Source organism: Apaloderma vittatum, unplaced genomic scaffold (assembly GCF_000703405.1).
Source record: "Apaloderma vittatum isolate BGI_N311 unplaced genomic scaffold, ASM70340v1 scaffold3927, whole genome shotgun sequence".
Lineage (NCBI taxonomy): Eukaryota > Metazoa > Chordata > Aves > Trogoniformes > Trogonidae > Apaloderma > Apaloderma vittatum.
Window position 1 is genome coordinate 100,820 of NW_009724540.1, and position 24,066 is coordinate 124,885.

Consider the following 24,066-nt stretch of genomic DNA (forward strand, 5'->3'; position numbering starts at 1 on the left):
CTGTGTGATTCAGCATCTCCTAAATAATTACACATAAACTGTGGCTGTCAAAATAAATTAATTACTCATTTGTGTTACAATGTATTATCTTGTCCTTTTAAGAAATTCATCTACCACTGTGTGACTGCAGAACTGTGCATTGTTCTGCATACATCTGCAGAACTGACAGGACTGACAGGAGTGAAGATCCTAGCTCCAGGGAGCCAACATTCACTCTCACGTGAACTACGGAATTTTTATTGCATAAATCACTATTACTGTTTTTATCTTACTCAGCTTATATAAAGGTGCTCACATATCCGCCTAAGAATCAGGTGCCATTGGGACCATTCTTTCTCCCTCTCAAGTGCTACGCTGGGACAAAACCGGCAGCTTGAGAAAACCTTGCACAGGCATCAGAAAAAGTCTTCAAATGATCAGGCTCATGTGCTGTTAAATGACATCCCCTGTCTCCCGTGGAGAAGACATGATAAGCAAGGTAGATTTTTCCACTGGACTGGATTCAGCCCTGGATCATGGGTGGCTATGATTAGTGTTTCCATCAGACAGTCCCAAACTGTGCCATAATGAAATATTTTGGAAACAGGTGTCTACCACCACACTATCGGCTCTGTTTTCGGCAAGGAACAGCTTGCTTTCCCCCTTATCTGCTCTCTCTCCCCTCTTTTTATCTGTTTCATTGTAATTCAGACAGGAGCTATTTTGATCCACAAAATAAGAAAAAATATGCTTGAATCAGACTAGAAGCTGCCATTCATGGTTTAAAAATATTGCAGTCTAAATATTATATCATACATCAGCACGTCATATCTCAAGCATCAAAATCTTGAAGCAAGTTTTTCAGAAGCCTGAATTGAAATTTCTCACAAAAAGCCCACCCTCTTTTCCTCAGGAAATTTTTTAAACATTTCTTCTCATTCTGAATCTGATTGAAATCACTGAAAACACTGAAAAGACACATGAACTGAAAATTTCAGTCTTGAATTTGAACTGTCGCAACTTCTTCAAGGTCTGACTATTACTGTGTTGCTTTGGTAGGAAAGCTCTGCGAAGACATTGAGTTTCCAGACAAATGGGATCTCCATCAGAATTAAACCTCTGCCACTGTTATACACACCATACCAAGGGTCTTCAAGACGCAGTTCATGCAATACCTATTGCCTAGATACCAAATTGTGCCTGGCTGAAAGCCGCAGCCATGAAAAAATGGACAGATTTGAAGTCATAGCCAGGAAGTCATGTTCAAATGTTTATAGAATACGTGTGTTCATTACCAGCAGGAGGACTTCAGATGGAAATGTGTGACATTCAAATTTCCTATGCCTCAGGAAGGTAAATTTCCCAAGAGATGAAACAGGGCTGGTTTGACATGGAGCTTCCAGTCATGTAAAGAAGAGTACATGAAAGCCTTGGGGAGTTTTGTGGAAAGTTGAAGCGGGCTCATATTCCTCACGTGTACACCCATGGAGAAACACACTGATCGTGAGTTTCTGTCATATATTCTACAGGGACACATTTCTTATAATGCAGCTGCCAATTTTGTCTTCATTTGTATGCAACTTGAACAACTTCTTTGACACATTTTGAACGATGATAAAAGAACACTATCCTTCTCTTCCATAATAATGTGAAAAACTTTTTACTTACCATACTTTGTCAGGACATGGGTTATAGGTTCATCCTCACAACTTTCACAACCAAAGGGCTGAGATACTTTTGCTGACCTGCCTGGTCAAACAGTACTCCAGGACTAACGCTCCATCAGGTCCATTGCCTGGTAAAACACAGCTTCCCCAGTCTGTAGAATAACAGTCACAGACTTCATTAAAAAATCATTGGTTCTGCAGGTTCTGCAGATAGTTGCATGGACTGAGTCACAAAAACACGAAGGCGCATATAGAAGAGGCTGTATTCTCATGATACAGAGCTCAAGTCTGCGTATGGCCTCTCGTGCAGAGCTGTATCAGCAGCCTGTCAGTTCTGCCAGAACGGATTGCTTTCTGGCTGGAGCCTGATGGAGCCATTCTGCTTGTGTAAAATAAACACTGATTGGAAAAGGCAGAGAGTTACTTTCCAGCCTGCTGAAAAGAATAATGATTTTTAATGTTGGACAAAGGCAAAGGAGAGATTCCAATCCAGCTCTCTTGTACCTCTCATTCATCAGGCTTTTATATTATATTAGCTTTACACTAAAAGACCTTTGCAATTCTTGTTTTATTTCTCTCTCAAAAAAAAAGGTCATTATTTGAAATCTTGATGTTTTACAGAACAGGCAAATTATTGGTGAGTGTTGTTTTTTTTTTAATCAACTCTCATGTGTATGGAGAACTAACCAGGAGATTACTGGAGAATGTGAATCAGGACAGGTAATACTTAAGAAGTTACGCTATAGAAATGAGCAGCACCATCCTTGAACTGAAGCAGTGACCAGCTTTTAGCCATTGCTTATATCAGCATAATAAATCCCAGTGAAAGCTGAAAAATTAAAGTGCAGCACAGAACAGGACCAGAGGTTACTGTGAGGCAAAAAACGTCACTGAGACTGCTACAGATACCATTTAAGGGGACCACCAACTACAAATTGCATGAAAGTGCTTAGATAGCTTTGTCATATGAACTGATACCAAAAAAAAGTGAGGGGTAAGCTTCTTACATGACATAATGTCATTGCAGCAAGTAACAATTTACATGAGGTGAAGGTTTGGCTCAGTGAGTATTGTTCTTACTTAAAATAACCCAAAATCTAGCCATAGCAAGATGTTGTTCCCTTCATTCTAGAGAGGAATTTTGATGCATGCAGGAAAAAAAATATTTAACTCCAGAGGAAGTCATTATCCTTTTGACTGATTAGTCTGTATTTATTAAGGAATCAGTTCCCAAATGGATCATTTAGAGCTATTTTAATCTAATATGTTACACAAATTTAGATTGAGATATTATTGAATGGTTTCAGTCCTGCATTTTTCCCTGAATAATTTAGTATTGGTGTCTATTTGGACAAGCTTCATACTGTGATTAATAAAATTTAAGTATTGTGAAATGACTGAAGAATATTTTATGGAACTCAGTGAAAGGTAGTAGGTCTGAAGGATTTTGATAAAATGCTGCTGAAATATTCAATCTATATAATGAGCCTATATTCTTGAATACCCTGATTACAATGTGTTTTTTAATTTGTGTACAGTAATAGTGTTGTTGTTTTGAATTTTCCTCTCAAATTTAATTAAAATAAGGATGCAGGTGATTCTGCTCTAGCAGGGGGACTGGATCAGATGATTTTAAGAGGTCCCTTCCAACCCCTACCATTCTATGGTTCTGTGTAATAATTTAGCTGCATTAACTCAGCACTGAGACTGATTTTTGGAATTATTTATGCTATTAGGACAGTGTCCCCATCATTTTGAACCAAGTATCATAGCTGAACTGCGCAAATTAAATTACATTGCAAACAGATCCCTGCCTGCTGTTACAGAAATATGCTCTTGATTGCAAGATGCAGTCTTGCTAGTGCATTACAACAAAGAAAATGGAGGAACAGTGGAGATGGGAACACTTTTTTTTAGGGGAAGAAAGAGCTGGTGGAAAGTTGTCTGTTTTTTAACAGCATCATCTACTTTTTTTCATCTTCAAGCCTGTCTCCCAGAATTCTGGTGACAAATAGACACTATAGTATATCAATATTATCCTTATCAGCCTTGTTGAAGAGCACCCAGGCAAGCCACACAGACATTCTCATGTTCATGTAGATCCTGTTGAAAATACCATCTGACCTAAGAAAGAAGTTGGTCTCGATGATTTTGAAGGTCTCTTCCAACCAAAACTGTTTTATGATTCTATGATGTCACCTGAGGACACGTTTGTCTAACAAAGGAACTTCTGGCTCTTTCCAGAGCAACCTTTGACACTAACTGGCGTTGAAATTACTTTAACAAACAGAAGACTAGGGCATGCACCTTCCTTCCAAGGCCCAAATAAGACACTATGGAAATAGCTGTATAAATTGTAAAGAATGGTGATTGTACTTGAATACTGAAAGTTCGTGCAGACTAGCTGGAATTTCAGCTGACTTAGAACTCCAATTGGTTATAGATGCTTTTTAATAACTGTGGCTGAAATTCAAGGCAGGTTTCTGTTAAAATATATAAACATAAAATTCTCTTAATTTCTTGTAGTTTCAGTTATAGAATTATATATTGCAGTGGTTATCCACTTTAGTGCCAGTTAATGAATTATAACACAATTATACATTGCAAAAAATAAAAATTTGCACGCCCTTTCCAATAATAAGGTAGCAGAAAAGAGAAAAGTGATAAAAATCTAATAAACAAGCACTGAAGATGCAAAACATTGGAAAATAAAATAGCATTAATATATTAAATATAAAGCATAGTATAACAAATCCAATAAATAGCATTAGAAAATAGAAATTTCTTTCTTATAAAATTGAAAAATGTCATGTGAAACTCAATGCCAAGGTAAGGAATTAAAAAGCAGTTCCCCGTCCATCCATTTCACAAACCTACACAAGTTTCGAACATTTAAAATGCTTCAGAGAAAATGTGGTTTAGTTTCCCTTTTCAATATAATGAAGGAAATAATGAATAAAATAATGAGACCTTCCCAGGTCATCTCTAATTACATATACTTGAAGAGGAGAGGATAGACGTTCAGCATAGAGAATAGAATGGGTAGAACAAGACGTCTCATGTTATACACAAGTACAGAAATCTTACACTATGGTTTGTTCAACATTATAGAAATACACTTCTGGAAGAAGTTAAATAAACATACTGCTAATATTTTGCTATCAGTCTAACCTTGCCTTGAGTCAGTAGAATGTTTTGTATACCATTCTATCAGAAAATGTCACTTTAATTCAATTTTCACTTTAATTCAACAGCTGCAATTACATATGACTGCTTAATTAGAATAAGCTGTAAAAAAAATAAAATATTATTCTGCACTTGAAAAAAATAAATTATGAGGGTTTTTTTGAAGCAATTTTGCTTGCTGAAATTCCGTTATTAAGCAATGTTTATATGTTGATTTTCTTTAAAGGAACAAGAAGTGCCGTGCTTAGTAATATATAATTTATTTCAGCCATTAAATAAATTGGAAAGTGTCACACAATAATCTGAGACCCCTTTAAAAGTATTCAGTACAGCATGAAGCAATGTCAAGATAGCATGACCAATCTCAGAAATGGTTTTCAAGAACACAGTATGATTGTGGCTCAAAGCAACCCCTGCATCTTTCATAATTCATTCTTTATCAATCATGCAGAAATCTTCATTCATATATTTTCCTACCTTGTTTAAGGCCAGCCTTAACTTTGCTGCTACAAAATACAAGTTCCTCATAATTTCTTAGCATCAAGACCTAGTAAGATTGCGAGTGAAAAATTCTACTTGTATGTAATAACCAGCAAATAAAATATGCAACTGGGTCTCGAAAGGTAGGTGGCTTTGTAACATTCAGCAATCTGTCTCAGTTCCAGGCATAAACACATTGAAAAGTCTCTATAAGGATAATGGAAAGCAAAAAGACAACATTTCATCAATGCAATGTTAACTTTTCCAAATCTCCTCTCCTCTCCTCTCCTCTCCTCTCCTCTCCTCTCCTCTGCTCTCCTCTCCTCTCCTCTGGTTTATTCCAAAATATCAAAAATGAGAGGTTTGGAGTTGAAATACTAGATATTACCTGCTTTGATTATTGTTAGCTTGTGGTATAAAGCTTGACTCGGAGAGAGTTTTAGACTTGTAATACCATTTTCCTTATCTCAGACCAAAAATTGGAATCTCATTAACTAACAAAGATCTTAGGAATTAATCACTGCAATGCTGAGCTTAAGTCCCCAACACATGATTAGCTATTGCCCTACAATGAGATTTGGCTGTACAATCTCTCTCTTTTGAAGTGTTTCTGTGGAAACATCACTTTTTCCACTCTTGGAAGGTACAGTTTCATCAGCACCTTATTCCGGCGTTGATTAGAGGTAATCTGTTCCTGTGGGGTTACCAGTGCCAAGCACACATTTGGTGCTTAATAATTAGTAACATTACTGCATGATGGTATGACGTTGCATTTAAAATACAGATTGGTGACAGCGTTCAATCTCCAGTACAGCAAATTACCTCTGCTTTGCATTTCGTTAAAAAAATCGCAAAGTTATCCTGAGATATCCTTTAATTAATTAAACTTCTTGCTGAAAAAAGAGAGAAAAAAAAAGTTTTATGTCTAAGAGTAAAAGCCAGTTTCTAATTGCTGCAATTTTTTATTCAGAGGACAGATTATCTGAAACAACTACTTTTTGCTATTGCAAGCACTTGACTTTTCGGTAGTCTTTCTCAACTCCTGTAGTGTGCACATTTTATCAGAATAGGTGTACTACCCACATTCTACCCATATACTATTTTTCAAGAATTTTACTAAGGTTTTGGCCAAACTATGCAGATATATGAGCTACGACAGATCTTCTAGGTCCAGCCTGACAACATCTCTTGGATAGGGGATATGCTACCATATGGAATCAACTGCTGGTCAAGGCATCCAAGACCTTCTGCATGGAAGCCACAAGAGAGCAGGGCCAGTAAGGACCATGAGCACACCTGAGTCTCATCCTAACATGAAGTCAGGACCACCAGGATAACAACACCTGCTTCTAAAGCATAGACATAGTCTAATAAAATCCGTATCTAAGAACTCGGAGCCCTTCAAGTGTCCTCACCTTCACTGGGGGGGAAAAAAAAAAAAAGAAAAAAAGAAAAAGGAAAAAGAGTATAAAAAGAGTAGGGATGTACACATTAAAACTGATTTCTATGGCAATGTAGTGGATGACTACTGGTGTCATTCAGGATGATGATCCCTCTTTTTTTCCCATAGCATCCATCAATTTTGGTCTACAAGATGAGTTTTGCTGGAAGGCAAAGAAGGCAAGGAAAACATCTAAAAGTCCTTAAAATTTGAGCAGTCATGCAGCTGTTTCCTGCCATGTCCATCGAGTTCACTAGCCAAGGCAGTGTAGACACAGTTTCTCTGAGCTCAGGAGAAAGTTTCCTTCTCTCTCCTGATCCCCTCTGAGAGTGCAGAGCACTGTTGTTAAGGACTGAGTGGAGACAAAGAGGAGACAAAGTATTTGGTAAATGGACAAGCATCAAAGTGACAATTACTGGGAGTTCCTTCCCAAATTTCCTGTCAGTTATCAAGACTTATAAAACATATTAGTATGTGTCATTAAGCATTTTACTTAAGCCACCTCACCTTTGTGTAAAAACAAGACATCGTCCATAATGCTGCACACAAGACCCTCCCCCCCCAAAAAAAGAAAATGACATAAAATCTTTTCAATCCTTCAATAGAATTTAGTAGCTGCCACTCTGCACAGAAGCAAAGTCTTCTCTCTCTTTTCTAATGAATACATAGTTCTGGAACTGACAATGAGAAAAGAAATCTATTCTTGCAAACATTGCTCATACTGTAGTGTTTTACGCCTCCTCCATACACCAGCTGAAATACCAAAATAATTTTCATGTTAGCATTTTTTATGACAACTGCAAAGAAATGTTTGAGGCATTTTTTTCTTTTTTCTCATCAGATTAAATCTTTTAAAGCAATCTTCTGTTTTGACAACAATGAAGGGAATATTTTTCAAATTAAAGATATTCTGAGGCAAAATCATGTCCTTTATCTGCTCTGAAAGCTGAAAACCCTTTTAACACAGAGCCTCTGGTGTGCTTTTCCAGAATCGTCACCCAAAGAACTTTGCAGCTTCCATGCGCTGGTGAGATGCACTTTCCACATTAGAAAGGTTGATTAGAGTTTGATCACTATTTTCATAATTACATGAGTATTTAGCACTGAATGGATGGCAGTGGAGCTGTTACTGTGGGTCAAGGCTTTCAGACACTCTTTGACAACATATTATTTCTGATGGTGTAATTTGCTCTTGAGTGGATGGAAAAACTTGAGAGATTCGTAGTAGTCTCTCTGCTGACTTTCACGGCAGTGAAACTTACACTAGTGACTGGGGAATGAACACTTTGGGAGAGTTCTTCAGCATGGAGTGGCCGAGTTACCTCCTGTTTCCTTCTGTTGGCAACTTTAGTATTCAGCTTATTGCGAGCATTTGCAGTCTCCAAATTCCTTCTCTCAGTCTTGACTATCTCTTTTTGTCTTGTTGGGCACACAGTATCTCTTTTGGTTATCGGGTCTCAATGTAACTAAGTTTCCTTCCTGTTCTTCCTAAACTCTACTTTCTTTGCTGTCTCGCACCTTCACTCCAACTTTATTTACTTTTCTCTCCTGTGACGTTTCTACATGTTCTTTTCTCTTTGCTCCTTCTACTTGGCTACCCTACCTGAATTTGTATGATCCAGTTTGACTTCCTTTGAATTTTCAGTGAATTTATCTACTCTCTAAGCCCTTCCACTTTTTCCTCTGCTCTAGGAATCGCCTTCCATTTAACATCTATGTGTCCTGCACGAACTTCATGCCTATCTGGGAGCACTGCGTATACTGCACTCTGGATTGTTTTAAAAACTTTGGTAGCCAGTCTGCAAAGCTCCTGTTGTTCCTCCTTTCAGTAAGGCTGGTAAATGGAAGGACTTCTCTGCACTGAGCACACTTCATTTTACTGTGTCCGGTTCACTTTCAGATTCACAAAGCTGCTTTCTCAGTTATTCATGCGATATACACTTGCTTCTGAGGATCTACCAGAACTGCACCCAAAATTTAGCCTCACTTTGTGTGTACTCAGGTTATTTCTCTTTTACAGGGTTGTTCTCTTCAAGATACCTTTTGCTATATAGATCAGGTTAATGAACAAGCAATCAATAGTTTATACTGTAATGTTAGCAGTGCTAAAATGTACAAGCTTCACCACGGAAGTATGTTAAATACTCACAGCACAGATCATGGCATGTGCGAATGGGTTATCACAAACTATTTGAGAAGACACTTGCAGGCATTTTTCCCCAATTTTATCACAGCATTTAGATAGGTGTTTCAACACTTAGTGCAAGAATTTGTACAATTAAGGTGAAATTCACCACTGGGAAGAGAGCCAGCATAAGACCTCTTCAGTGCTCACATATCAGTTAGGATGACCAAGTCTTATCCTGATATCCTATCAAGGGATTAATTAGATCCTCAAGTATTAAACTGTTTATCCAAGTGAATTTTTCATCTAAGTGCAAGGTATGGTATTTGAAACACTCAAGCTACCAAGTTGTGCTCTGGGACTGGGGTGGATTTCACTTGATTTTATGTCTACATCTCTACAAGTCTCTGCAGTCCTCATTTTGCTAATGGAGAGAGGAAGTCCATTCACAATCTGGACTGTGAGCCCACCCAAATTTCATCCAACCACCTACAGTGCTAATAGTTTTGACAAGCAGAACAACGATTCAAGTGTTACAGAGATGGAGGATCAGACAAAAAAAATAAATTAGGAGTGAGAACATGGCCACCAGCTGATTTCTCACTGATCCTTAATTTAAGTGTTGTTTCCCTTAAACTGTTTAGCCAAATATTTTGGTCTAATTCCAAAAAAAAAATAAAAAAAAATTAGCATGCTATTTATTCTGTAGAATTTTTTTAGCTCTTCCTATACATATACATATATATATCAAATATATATTAAAAGAAATGAAATGGGGAGCACCTCTCCTGCATAGCCCTGGTTGCTTTAGCACAGATCTGGGGTTTATGCGGTTTTTCCACTGCTCCCATGGCTGCTTTGCGCTATATCCCACTGCTGCCACGGTAGCATTCATGTGCATGGTCCTTTGCACAGCAGCTGTCACAGAAAGCTGAGCACACAATCACTTCTTTTTGTTTGCTCCTGTTGTTGTCGTGATTTATTAGGTACAAAGGCAGGAGACTGGCCCCGCCCAAGTCGGAAATAGAGTGTTTCACCCCAAAAGGGAGTATGGGGAATGGTGGGAGAGCTACAATGACCAGGTAAGCAAAAAGCAAGTGGCCTTAGGGCAGTGTGATATGTCTGTGAACAAGAGGAGCAGCCCTGGGGCAGTGCCAGGCCAGATCCTCTGTCTGTAATTCCTGTGCATCCCATATACTATGTTTAGAAAAGAAAAAGAAAAAAGAAAACACATGGCCACTGCTGATTTCTGTGTTCCATCTGACTGCCAAAAAAACCCTGCACCATGTTCATTCAAGTGATCCGAACCACGTGTCCTGTGTGATGTTGTCGTACTATGGTGCTTCGGGGAGGAGAACCCTTACACTTGACTCATTAAGCCAGCAGAGCAGATGAAGAGAGACGGCATTCATACGTGGAGCAAGCAGCTCCAGAACTCCTCTGGAATGGTGGTTCTGCTACGTAATAGACGTCGTACTAGGTTTAATCTAAAGAGATCTTAAAAAGAGCAAAGGAAAACTGATCGATGAAAACATTGTCAATATGAAAATTTGGTTCTTCTCAATCAATATATATTGCAGAGAGTGCTGAATTTTACAGTGGTTTTAAGGAAAGGTTTCAAATAGAATTCAGATCATCTTCATAACTTTCTCCATTTAATTTTATATATTCACTTTCAATTTTATTTTGGCCATTATATATTGCGTGACATTATGCACTAGTGTTACAATTTTAATAAGTATCAAATGCTACATATTTTCAGTGTTACTGGGCTGAACTGTTTCAATATGGCCATTTTGATGGTGTTATATTGAAATATTTCAAATTTTAATTCTGTGAAATACTTGGATATTTCAGCTATACATCTCATTTTGAGTCCAGTCAGAATTCAAAAATATTGATCTCCCACAAGACAGAAAATCCATTTCTCCAGACATCTCCATTAATAAATGAATAAGCCACATATGTCTCAGATGGTTATACATCTTTCATGAAGCAACACTCTTAATAAGCATTATATCATTGTGTTCCGTTCTACTACAACTTAAAAGCATTTTGTTTACCATTTATTAAAAGACCTACTCATTCCTTATCAACCCCTGTAAGGTATTTAAAAAAGTAACCTTAGAGCACAAGATGACCAAATTATACCTATAATTTTCCCAAGTGTTACATCACAGGTAAATTTTATAATTGCAGGAGGGTGTCCAGTGACACACTTGCACAGCGTTATGTTCCCCATGGGTACAACAATACTCACTCATTTACCTAGGGATATCAACTGTAATACCAGATAGCACACATCTGGGGGGTTCCTGATGCCTAAGGAACATCAGGAACATCCATCATCAAGTGTTGTACAAAATATATACATGCCTGTTACCTTTTGTCATCTGGGATTCTGTTTCTTGTCTGTGTGCTGTCTGGATTTTACTTTATTTTTTCCTACATTGTGTTGCCTTCAGTGATATTTATTTTTCATTTAAAATCTATCTGAAGTCAGCCTGTAAGAGAGTTTTGAAGAGGAGTACATGTGAATGTCAAACAACTGTATTTCCTTGTACAGTATTCAGCTCTGTTTTGCCTGGCCATATATATATACACTTGAAAAACTTCTTTTTTATATTTTATTTCTTCACAGTGAAGAATCTGTTTGCATTCCAGACTGTAATCGATCTGAGTCAAGTAGAGAGGAGAAAAAAGTTCCCGTTAAAGAGGATTCCCTAACAGTCAAAAAGACTGGAAACTGTGTCAGTCTAATAGTTCCACAGCAAGACTGTCAGCTGCAAGACCTCCTCAAACAGTTAAGAACTCCTGCTGCTTAACAGAGAGTGCAAGTGCATTTGATGGCTGTGTTTTGTTGTCTCCAGCCACAGTGTCCTGGCCAGCAGTCCTTGTCAAATTTCATAGCGTTTCCACTAAACAGCCTGGGAACCTCCCAAAGAGAAAGTAGATCTCGCAGAAAGGAATGTAGGTGATACTCTCCTGTCTTAAAAAGCATCAGACCAGTGCCAGAAGTCACTGGGATGAAGTGCAGATGGAAAAAGGGACCTGACTGTGAACAGTGAAAAAAAATCTCATCACGGCACAGGGCAAAGAGATTCCATGATACCAACCAAATCTCACTTACACCCTTCCAGTCAAAAAAATGCTGTGCAACTTAATGCTGGGCAGTATTGTTCAGCTTATGTTTTCAAATCCCTCGTGCAATATTATTCTTCAGTTCCAGCCCTAGCGTGGATATTTTTCACGTCAGGGCCTAACTGGCTCTGTATATCAGTTTTATAAATACCTTTTCAAGATGAAAAGTGACATAAAAATATCAGTAATGGGTACACTGTATTATGTTTTATAAGGCTATTTCTGATTAAAAGAAGTTACTATATCCTGCATCATCTGTGAGCATCATTCACATACATCTTATAAAATCAGTTATGGAATGTTTTATGAGGTTTTCATGAGGCAGATATCACAAATTTTAGTTGGTTTTTTTTTCATTTCTTGCATCATATTTGCATTTCTGATTTGATTAAATGCAACAAATAAGAAACTGCTTAATAATTCACAAGAGTAATTTTCCTGCTGATAGATCCCATGTGCATAAATACCTGTGTGTTTATCAGGCATGCCCAACACCTGAAATTCCTCCAAAAGTATGGTCTTTGCAGAGAATAGAATTCAAAATAACCTTTAACTCTAGAGATAAATTCTTCTTTTCCTTCATTTTTTTTTTGCTTGTGCACTGCTTATGCTTCTGATTTCAGGGTCAGATAAGCTGATGGTTCCTATTTTTCCCAGTTTCCATCTCATATGCTTAGAAAATTATCAACTAAAAAAAAAAAAGGAAAAAAATGTTGACTAAGCAATGTTGAAAGCATCTTAAAGCATCGGGAAGCAGAATCCACAGTTCAAGAGATGGCGTCGTTCTCTATCCATCCTGTGAACAGGATGTACCCAAATTAGAAGAGATGTGCTTAGAGATGTTTGAAGTGACATTTTTTGGACGAGAAGAAAACTCAGTGCTAGTTGCCATAATTAACAGTTGCAATGAGGTCACAGTAATACAGGAAATAAGTTACATCTGGTATCAAAAGAATATTTGCATTTTGGATCATGATAATAGGTGTCCTAGAAACGTTTCATTCAGATACCGGAGGCTTCATTTCCCATTCTGATCAGGCTTGCCGCTGAAATCGCTACCAGCATTAGTGTCGCTGGGGGCTGTGCTGGGAGGTCATTGGAATTCTGTCCATCAGCTCTCTCTCACTTTGGAGATTCTTTTATCCTTATACATTAAAGTCATTCATATAAATGTCAGCTGTGATTTTCATGAGGAAAGGAGATATCAACAGAGAACAGTTCCTGGCGTAATACAAATAAATGCCCTTGCTGTGGTTAACAGGACACAACTCTGAAAAGTAACTGCAAAATATGTTGTTTACTTCCAGAACTTGGGACCGGACAAAATTAATTTTTGCCTTATATCATTCCTCTTTTGTGTTTTGTTGTTATTTATCTTCATAGAACAAGCAACATGGGAATAATTTAAGCTAAAAGACTTGAGTGATATACCACTAGCAGGTCATTTGTATGTGACAGAATTGGCTTTCACCCAGGGAAACAATTATATAAGCATGTAGAGATTTCCTTAAAGTCTGTTTAAAATGAAAGGAATAGCAATAACATAAATCAGTAGAGTAGTAGAACTGACATAGTTTAGATACCTTAGGTTTCTGCATTCAGTTTTAACCAGACATCCAGTTCATCCTAGAGTCCCGGGAGAAACTATGACTTCTTTTTACAGGTATATTACAGTTTGCCACTTCAAGTACTAATTTATTTTCGGTGTTTTTAGCATGTTGGAAGGCACTTAATTCTCCAAGGATGGAGAACCTGGGTCACTACAAGCAAAATGCATCTTGATCTGAGACTGGCTCAGGTGACAACACTAGAGAAGCAAGATACACCTGTGCCCATGCTTGCATATATCACAGCCCCACACATAGATCACCCCTTGTGAAGAGCCATTTTTAATTAAATCTACACAAATCCTTTAATAAGGATTTAATAAGGTTTCAGTAGTGGACTCTAAAAGGACAACAGCTTCTTACTATTTATTTTCAATAACAGAGAGTTCTCCTTGGCAGAATGTTGTGTGGACTAAGTTAAGTACAGAAGTTTGTCCTTCTAACCGCTGCCAGCTGATTCTGTGGATAAGACAGAAGGACTCCTCCTTTAAACAGAAAAGACTGTCCTTAAGAATCAGGCCTGGTGTGCACAATGTTGGAGCAATAACTTAATTATGCCAGCTTCTCAAGAAACAAGATATGGCTTCAAGTTCGAATGCAGCACTCTACTTCAGCCATTAAAACATCTAAGCATGACCTTTCTGCCATTTTTAGCTCAATAATATCTAGATCAGTGTTTTGAAATATGACTTTCATGCATAGATTTCTAAATTAAAGAATTTTAAATCATTCCTTATTATATTCACGTGAGGACATGTTGCAAACAGATGACAGAAGACTCCATTAAGTTAATGTCTACTATCTCTTTTCAGCTGTATCATTTCGAATCTGGAACCAGATATTGATACTGATATGTGATAGAGAACAAAAATTTCCTTAAATTTTTGTATTAATTTCTATTGATTCTCCTTGTATTCCAGTTTCCACTGGTGAATAATACTATTTAGCAATGCAATCCAAGTTTCTCAGAAAATAATAAATTCCATAATTTAAAGCTGATTTTCCTCTTTCATTTAACAACAGAATAAGTGACTTATTTTAAAATTACATATTCTTTCAGTAACTGTCCCTATATTAGTCCCTAAGCACTCACCATCAGAATTAATTTTAGCAACTTCAGGTAATTGATAAGAGCAGCACCCCTGTAAAATATGAATTTTCACCTGCTGTGACTGTCAATTCCTCTACCCATTTTTTATTTCTTTGGCATTTTGAGGGACTTTACAGACTACATTTGCTTTAATAACATCTAGCCAAAGCAGCTCTGGTGGTGGAGTTATGTACCATCTCATAGCTAATCATACCACAGAGAAAGAAATGCTGAAACAAAAATTCTGCAATCACAACCAAAACAAATGTTTTATTCTAGACAGTAAAAAACCCCACAAAACTAAACATGTAAGGGGAGAGGAACACCTAAGTGAATAAAAAGCAGTTAATATCTTTTCTGAATACAAAGCAAAGCTCTAAAGGAAAAACTTAAGTGACTCTAAAAGATTAAGTAAGGCAAGAAAATGAGAAGCAATACTAATTGCTATTCTATCAGCAAGTGAGCAGCTGTAGAGAAATTATGTGAAATATCAGAGGCTTCAAAAGCTTGCTCATTTATACACTTTCACTTCTTGTACATATTATATCGTGGCAGGTCTAGCACGCTGGGAAAAAGCCTAGTTATCCAAATCAAAGCAGCTTTTAGTAAAGGGACTGGAGAAACAATTAGTATGACTGGTTCTGTGGAAATCCCTCTTGTACATAAAGCTGAACCTAATTAACCTACAGTGAAAGAAATAAAAAAAATGTGCTATGGAAAAGGCTTTGTTTTACAAAAAAAAAAAATGTTGCTAATATTTTGGGTTGGAAATTTTGTCACTGATTGAAGTCTGCTTTTCCACAGATATGACCCATACTCTGCTCTGCTCTATTCAGTGCGGTGTGCTAGAGAAAAGCAGAATGGAGTAGAAAAATGTGTATTCAGTCAAACTTAGTAGAAGCATTCCTTTGAGAGCTCAAAAGTATAATTCTTTAGTTCTCACCTGAGGGAGCCAAAATATGTTTGCAGGAAAACTCTAAAATTTTAATGATCTAAAGTTTCTCACCACCAAAGGCTCATGGCAGAGCTGGGAATAAATGTAAATGATGCCATTAGTAGACATCATCGTCTATGCCTCTGATCTATTTTTATTTCTCGGTTTTTAGTGGCTTTCAGTCAACTTGCAATATGCAGTTAAAGCGGGATCCTAAAGTACTATCACTGCAATTTGCCCATAACCCAGCTTCATACCAATGTTAGAAAACAAGCAGTGCTCCTTTCAGAGAGGTGATAAATGATTGCACACCTCAGTCCAGTGTTGATTCGTGTAGGTGAAGCATAATAAAGTGAATGATACATTTCTGAGATAACAATTCCAATCATTGCTGAGCAGACTACAAGGATTTAACTATAGGGTTCAGTCCTTATTGATAAATTGCTGCTTGCTTCCTATTCAGCTTTTTATTTCAAGGAATTTGCAATGCATGATTCTGAAGTATCTCACAGTTTTGCAAAAAAAATGTGCCCCAAACAGCCACTGGGTCTCCTTTAGAGCCCTAGGATCTCCATGAGAGACACACACAGAGCTCAATTACTCCTGGGCACAGTGCAAAGTCAATAAAAAAGTGCATCAGCCAAGACTGACCCGAAACTAAACTGGGACTCAGGGAGGTCAGTGACAGTTGTTTCACTAAAGATCTGTCAGCTGCTCTTGCCAAGGGCTAGACACATCCCCAGATTTCATCCTTTTCCTTTCCCCAGGCTTCTCAGCTTCCTATCCATCCTTAATAATTGTCTCCTGAACAATGACCAGGGAGGGAGTGACATGTTCCCTTCACGACCTCTTACAATCTGACTATCAGTGAACTGAAAATGTCTACATACGTTAGTGCTTGTGTTCACACTTAAGACCATAGGGTTTGAACACCTCTACTAAGCCAGTGCTTGAAGTAAGAAGGGATGCTAGAATATGCCTCTTTCTTCGGGTAAGCATTTTTATTTGCATTGGCTAATCCTTCAAGTTAACTGCATTTATTTCACCTTCCTGGCAGGCAGGTCTGTCACAGATCCCTCTGAGATCTGAACTTAGTAGGAGTTAAGAGACCCCATCAGGGAGGACATCCAGGACTGGAATTAGACCCTCTCTTTCTGCCAGATCAAAGTTACAAGTGCGGGGTCACCCAGCCTCCTAGTCCAGCTCAAACTCAGCAGGAGCTGGGGGGAGATCTCATGGTTATCCTATGAGAACTAGAAGCAAGCCCTCACCTACCAAAGGATCCAAATCTGGCTCCTGTTCCTGGCACCGAGCTCTCACTGAGCTCAAGACTCAACAAGACCAAGGAGTCAGGACTCTCAAACAGCTCTCGGCTCCCACGAAGTACATGTTTCAGTGAGAGGAGCATGCAATCTTCAGATGCAACTGATTTCCTCCGGAAGACATTAGTGTTAGCTCCTGCTCAGCTCAGAATTGCATCCACAGATATTCAAAGAGTCAGAGTGATCAGCACTGCAGGTTCAATTCTGCTTTTCCTTCTTGCTCTGACTGAGGTACAACAAAAGGAAAGGATTGTCTGAACAGCATGTTAAAAGCCACCAGCTGTTCTGCTTGGCATTTTGGGGCTAGGTGTGTAACAGCTGTCTTCCAAGATTCAGATAACATCCCGGTGATCACTGCAGCAAAGGGGTGAGCCTTTATATACTTACACAGACCATCTCCCAGTCTAGCCTGGTTTACATTGCATTTGTCTACTGGATTCTGTCATGCTGCTTTTGAAGAGGAAAGCTGTCGGCATATGTTGTGTTACATGATCCATCGTAATTCCATGTAATGTAACTGTGGATGCGAACCCACAAGAAGGTTTTGTTTACACTCAGCACACAACTATTTTTCTTTAGATGACTGGTATAGCTATTAAACTGGTAGTGTGTGGCAAGCCTCCACATGAAGGCTGGTTTAAAGTCATCTGTGTTTAGTAAACTATGTGTCTTGCAAACTGTTACACTGCAGGCTAATGTGTGAGTGTATCTATTTCAGGCTTAAAAAGCAAACAAATTGGTGATACTCTGCCAGGGTCTTCAATGTGATTGTATTTCCAAAAATGCTGAATGGCTGCAGCAAATTTTGGAAACTGAAGTGAATTATTTAAAGTTCTGTTGCATTTTATATATATAAATCATGTTTATTTGTATGTGGATGCTATGTTTTCCTGTTGACATTACTTCAGAGTCATTGTCTGTTTCAGCTAAAATATATTTCTAATGGTCTTTCTTAATCCCTAGAACTATAGGTTAATGTATGTATAAACACTAGCTCATCAGCCTAAGGAAGATGTAAAAGGAAAGCAGTGTTTTCATACTATGTGTTTGTAAGTGCCACAGCTGGCTTTTCTTAGGTAGCAGGAGGAGAAAAATAAGCAAGTTTGATAAGGAGCAGGTAAGAGAAATTACCCTAAGAGGACTTATTTTGCTGGAGAGTGGACCAGAATGCTGTCTCCAAACTCAGGTCACCATGAGGAGCTGCTTGTATAGCTTGTCTGTTGTTTCTTTCCTTCTAGCTGTTATTTCTTTCATCCTCTGACCTGACCTGCAATTAAAAGGGGTTTTTTTTGAAGCTAGTACTAGCTAACTTACCACGTACCTCAATGAAAAAGAGTTAGCCCATCAGAAGGATCTCTCTATTCACAACCAGTATAGCCCATTTCTGAGTATTGCTCCAGTACTTCCAAGTACTGGTGGAGTCACCACCCCAGAGGTGTTCAAAAAAACTGTAGATGTGGAACTTCAGGAAATGGTTTAGTGGTCATGGTAGTGTTGGATTGACGGTTGGACATGATGATGTTACAGGTCTTTTCCAACCTTAATAACTCTATGATTCTATGACTCTATTCTATAAATAGCTATTCTTTTCCCAGCCATAAGAGACTATGATTCTCCATCTCTCAGCCTACACTGCCTGCTCCATACCATGAACTTAGGGCCCGCACCCTACATTAATGTCCATATCACTGAATGGTCCCAGGCCAGCCTACATACCTGACCCCTGCAAGCCAGCCAGTCCAGGTCTCTCACCTATTCTCTCTAAGCATTTGCTTCTTCCTCACTCTTCCATGCATCTGTCAGTCCTACAACCCCTTTTCCTGACACTAATCTGACAGAAAGGAAGCCATCAAGTTACTTCCTCCCCCAAGACAGACACTGCCTGTGTCTTAAGGACAGCAAGAGAAGGGTCATCAATGGCCATACATGAGCACAGAGGAGGTCATGGCTGGGTACACAGATGGCCTTTGAAATCAGCTGGCACAATCCGATTGTTTTCCTAGAACATATACGTATAAATGACAGATATAGATCTATTGCAATAGATAAATACAGATATCGATGTCAATACAGATACAGACAGAGATATAAATGCAGATCCAGAAACAGCTATAGATGAAATACAAGATATAAACATAGATGAAATTTCTGCCAGGTAATGCGAGCTCTGGGATACCACATATCCATGGCATAGGTACAGTAATTACATTTTTAACTTTGATGCAAGTTACCATCTCATCTCATTTCTGTTTGCAGCTCTAACGGGAAGTCAGTTTCCTGGGCCCAGAATGAGAAAAGCAGCAGAGGAGCACACCTTTGGCAGCGGTTGTCAGTCCACATCAACAAGAAAGAGAACCCCAATCAAACCGCAGTGATCAAGCCTTTTTCTAAAAGCACAGATAGTAGCCGACATAGTAGCAGCGCTACATTTCCTGAGGCCAGTGCCAAAACGCTTTACGACGTTTCGGAAGCAGAAGAGCAATACCCAGCTCAGTACCGGCCGCAGACTCCTTCACCTATCAGCACCTTGAGCCACAGAACTGCCTCCGTCAGCCGAACGGAAGACGATGCCCCTACCTTCCAGTCAGAGCCTCCTCAGAGAAGTAGCTCCTCTCAAGGCTCCCTCATGGAGCAGATCAGTAGCGTGGTTACTCGCTTTACAGCCAACATCAGCGAGCTGAACAATATGATGCTTTCGACAGCCTCTCCAGGGACAATGGTGGCCACTCCTCTCTGCTCTTCATACCTGATTCCACGGGAGATCCAGCTTCCTACCACAATGACCACGTTTGCAGAGATCCAACCGCTTCCTGCCATTGAAGTCAATGGCGCTTCGCAGTCAGACAGGAAACCTTCGAATGGTAGCGTCAAAGAAGGCACTTCAGAGACCCCATCAGCCAAGCAAGACCTTGAGGAGCTGGTAGCTTTAACTCCTCCTTCTCCTTTTAGAGACTCCATTGATTCTGGAAGTGCATCTCCCAGCTCTCCGGTTTCTGAATCAGCTCTCTGTATCCCATCATCCCCAAAGTATGACACGCTCCTCATCAGAGATTATACTCAAAGTTCTTCTTCGCTGTGAATGTAGTTTGAGACAACGTTGGATTGCAATGACTACAAGCAAGTAGTGAGGGGACAGCCAAGCCTTCAAGATCTCCAGTGTTTACGCAGATACAGTGAGAGGCGTCGGGTCATCTTGTGAGAAATGGAGAGGAAGAAGAGGAATTACTCGAGAAGTGGAAACATCAGATTAACAGTTTATGCTGTTTTAAAGACAAAACGACTCTTGGCAGATTATCGTGGCCTTAAAAAAACATGGGCTTTTCAGAAACACTGAATCTATTTTTGAGGGCTTATAAGGAGTCTGTTAAATCAGTTACATACCAAGTGCTTTGCTTTAGTATTACAATGAACTGTGTGTACAATATACGAGGCAGGGGAGAAACTAGATTGTAAACAACTGTACAATGGTTTGTTTGTTTACTCTGATTCCTTACCCAGAAGTGAACCTTGATCTTTTATCAAGAATAGAAGACCAAACATTGAATGTACATTTTCTAACAGACTCAAATCTGGGACCAACCTGTCAAGTTTTCTTTCTTTTTTTTTTTTCTATGAAGATCTCAAAAAGCAGTAATGTATGTTCAATAACTATCAAACTTTTGCTGAAGCGTATTGTGTCCGTGATACGTTACACGTGGATAACACTAAACTGAGGCTTTGCAGTGAGTGACTGCAATATGGAGGGCTTTACAACTGACTTCTCAAGCTACACATTTGTTTAAGAAATTCTCTTCTATCAGTATCAATAATTCAATTTGTTAACATTGGATTCACCTTCACAGCAACAAAATCCAAGGAAGAATTCCTGACTATTTCACCATGTTGCCAACTAATAATGAAGTAGCAAAAAATATTTTCTGGAGTACTGTTTTGTAATTCCCTTATCAGGGCAAGCTGTTGAGGTGAATATTCTCTTTCTAGCAGCATTACCAAGCTATATTACAGCTGCACTCCCCAGTGAAATTAACACATTTTTATGGACGTTCTGATGCTAACATTACCAGTTAAAATATTTATTCGGATTCCCATAGTCTTTACTTGTGTGGAACAGATAAACACCCTAAGGATATTTCTCAATACTTTGAATGACAGAATTCTAGGAGGCCAATCTGGATTGTGATGGATGTTAACTGTCAGAGGAAAGGTTGTCATAATCACAATTCATATACTGAGTGGAAAAAAACCCTGAGTCAAAATCTGTTTAGCTGTGATTTATCTACTCTTTAATAAGCAACAATTTTAACTTTATTTAGCTGCCGATGCCTTGCAGCTACGAACTATGACAAAAAATAAAAAAAGAAAAAATACTTTCAAAGCAATACAGAGCAAAGGTTAAAACAGAGAAGATCTAATGAGATATGAATCAACAGTCTCTCGTTTCTTAGCAACTCACAGAAGAAGCAAGAGGATTCCTCATATTTCTTTCCTATATCGAGGTAGTACACTTCAGTGCGCTTCATATTGTCACAGCACTTTTTTAATACAGGCAGGGAAGAGTTTTAAAGTTTGAACAGAAGCTAAGTAATTTTTGATAGGTGTAGTTACATAGAACTTGAAAGTCAGGCGCTAAACGCACACTGTATTGGCTCTCTCCTTCGTGATACAGCTGTCCTAAGGTGCCAAACTTCTATGAGTTTGTTTTATTTTATTTAAGGATAGCGTACTTCAATTAAAAGTTGAGTTGATGTAGCCTTACTTAGAAGACAGCCTCATGGAAGTGAGCCTTGAAATAAGGCTGCTATGTTTCATTTTCAAAATCTTTAAATCTTACTTTTTTGAAGATAATAAATATTTTGTAATCAAAATTCATACCCCCTTTTCCTCCCCTGTGTCCAGAATGATACATAATTGATCAAATAACAACAAAAAAACCCAGATGAAAGCACATTCACATATTTTAGCAAAGAGCATTTTCTATTCCTTTAGGAAGCATGTTTCATTATGTGCTGCACTCAAAATTGCTGCTCAATAGCATTTAAAAAATGCTGAATTCAGGCTAGCACCTCACAGAGATACTCTAGTGACTCTGTACACCCTGTGCAAGGCAGTATATTCAACAGCAGTCTACAGGCATCCTTATTCTGCCAGGCAGAGTCCTTTACTAGCTATGCCTAAACGTAGTTCTTGCCTCCTCACACAACCAGTTAGTGCAGACTCAGTTGCGTGCAGATGTACTGTTTCCAGAACGGAGCCTGGTTTTGCCCTCCTGGATCACAGTACCAGCATGTCTCATCATTCTCTAGCTGCCCATGTCTTTAGGAGAAAACATCTTCTTTCACAGGTTACAACACATGTTTGAGGGAAAGGCGTGTCCAATCAGTCTATGACATGAACACTTAAATGTTTTTTGATGAAGACTTACATGATATGTTTCCCCATCAGTGCAATATTATTTAACATATACAAAGCATACTGAGATAGTAAATGTGAATTTCAAAGGGATTCTATCTCTTTCTGTTTTCTTACGCTTTAACTTTTCGACCAATGACCTATTACAACTTTCTCCCCCTTGATCTTCCCCTGGTCTATTAGGTTCCCATTTCTGCAGTCCTTTCCTGCATTGATGGACACTTAACACTAATTTATTCCTGCTAAAATCTGTGGATTTCACTGCACTGTGAAATAATCAACAGCAGAAATAGGGATTATACAGACAGACATAAAAATCTTTTCTTAAAATTAGTAAAAAGGAGTGAGAAATGGCAACTGTCAAACCATGACTCATCATTAATATATCTCTTCGCTCCCAAATTGCAATTCTGAACAGTCCTGGCCATAGCTATTGCTCAGAGCTTCTTGACATTTTTCATAAATTTTGCCAAGATTTTGTAAGTATGCACATACATGCATACACACATTCCTCAGTCTAACACTGAATATGTTTTAAGAGGCTCAAACCCTAATGTTACACAACCTTAATTTTAAACTCTTTTGCTCACTCTGGGAGGAGTCATGCATTTTTGCGTATCCATTAGTCACAGCAGAAATTTTAATTGCACAGGGAACCAAGAAGGATGGACTCTGCTGAGATTATACCTCCCTGTTGTGAGTCCATCTTTAATGAAAGATAGGTCAGCTTCAGTGGCATTTAAAGAAGGCAGAGTCCATTTTATTTGTACAGACTGGGATGCAACAATGTCATCTTGTATGGATTTCAACAAAGGGGGAAAAAAAGGAAAAGTTTATTTCAGGACAAAGATAACAATTATGTGATGACTGTAGCAGTAATTGAAAGCAGCCCAGCGGGAGATTTGCAAGAGTGTGAAGTTCTTTAATAGAAGCCGGTGGGTCTGACACAAGAAAAAAGAAAATTATGAATGACAGACATTATGAATTCAGTATGCTGTTTGTATGCTAGTCTCTGTTTTGGACATTAAGATACAATGGTAGGATTTTTCAGACATAAAAGCAAAGGTTACAGACATGAACACTTTCCAGTCTAACTAAAGAATGTGCAAGTACCAACTGAATGGCTTGAAATTTGCCTTCCAGTGCTGCTGCCAGAAAGGGAATTAAAGGGTTGAAACTATTGGCATTCTTGACCACAGGAACCTCAGAAAATTCTTTGTTTCTTTTGTGCTTGAGGCCAACTCTTAAGAGTGAAGGTGCAACCACCTCTGGAATCTGTGTTTTTGAAACACAGTGCATCACTCTGGCAGGCCAGTTGGGAAGAAGTATTAGCAATACTGAAGAAGAACTGTATTTTTTAATTGGCTCTGAAGAATAATTGCATGACTTTGGATATGTGCTTCCTTGTACTTCTATCTGAACATTTGGTGCCTAGACTCATACAGATACCTTAGACTAGAGATTTTTAGGCTACGGTCCACAAAGCATTTGCTGATGTTTCATGGGAGCTTGGCTGATCACAAGGTTCTGGTTTCTTCCATTGATTTCCAGCTACAGAAGCAAATTAAAAGTTAAATGCTAATTAAAAACTAATGGTTAAAAGTTTTAAAAGAAAAAAAAAAAGAAATGTTAGCTTGCTTTGATATCTGTCCAGTTGCTGTGTTCAATGAAGGAAAACTTGGTGA

General features: G+C 38.5%; 1 protein-coding gene across 1 annotated transcript in view; it reads left to right on the forward strand.

Annotated features, from left to right (window-relative positions):
* GRM5 (glutamate receptor, metabotropic 5) overlaps nt 1-20,051 on the forward strand; it is a gene marked incomplete at its 5' end in the record, with an annotated part of 63,659 nt that extends 43,608 nt beyond the window's left edge. Inside the window, 3 exons of the mRNA XM_009872542.1 lie at nt 9,865-9,960; nt 11,520-11,681; nt 19,229-20,051. Coding sequence (XP_009870844.1) covers nt 9,865-9,960; nt 11,520-11,681; nt 19,229-20,051 — 1,081 coding nt within the window. The remainder of the gene's footprint in view (nt 1-9,864; nt 9,961-11,519; nt 11,682-19,228) is intronic.
* Between the last annotated feature and the right edge of the window lie 4,015 nt (nt 20,052-24,066).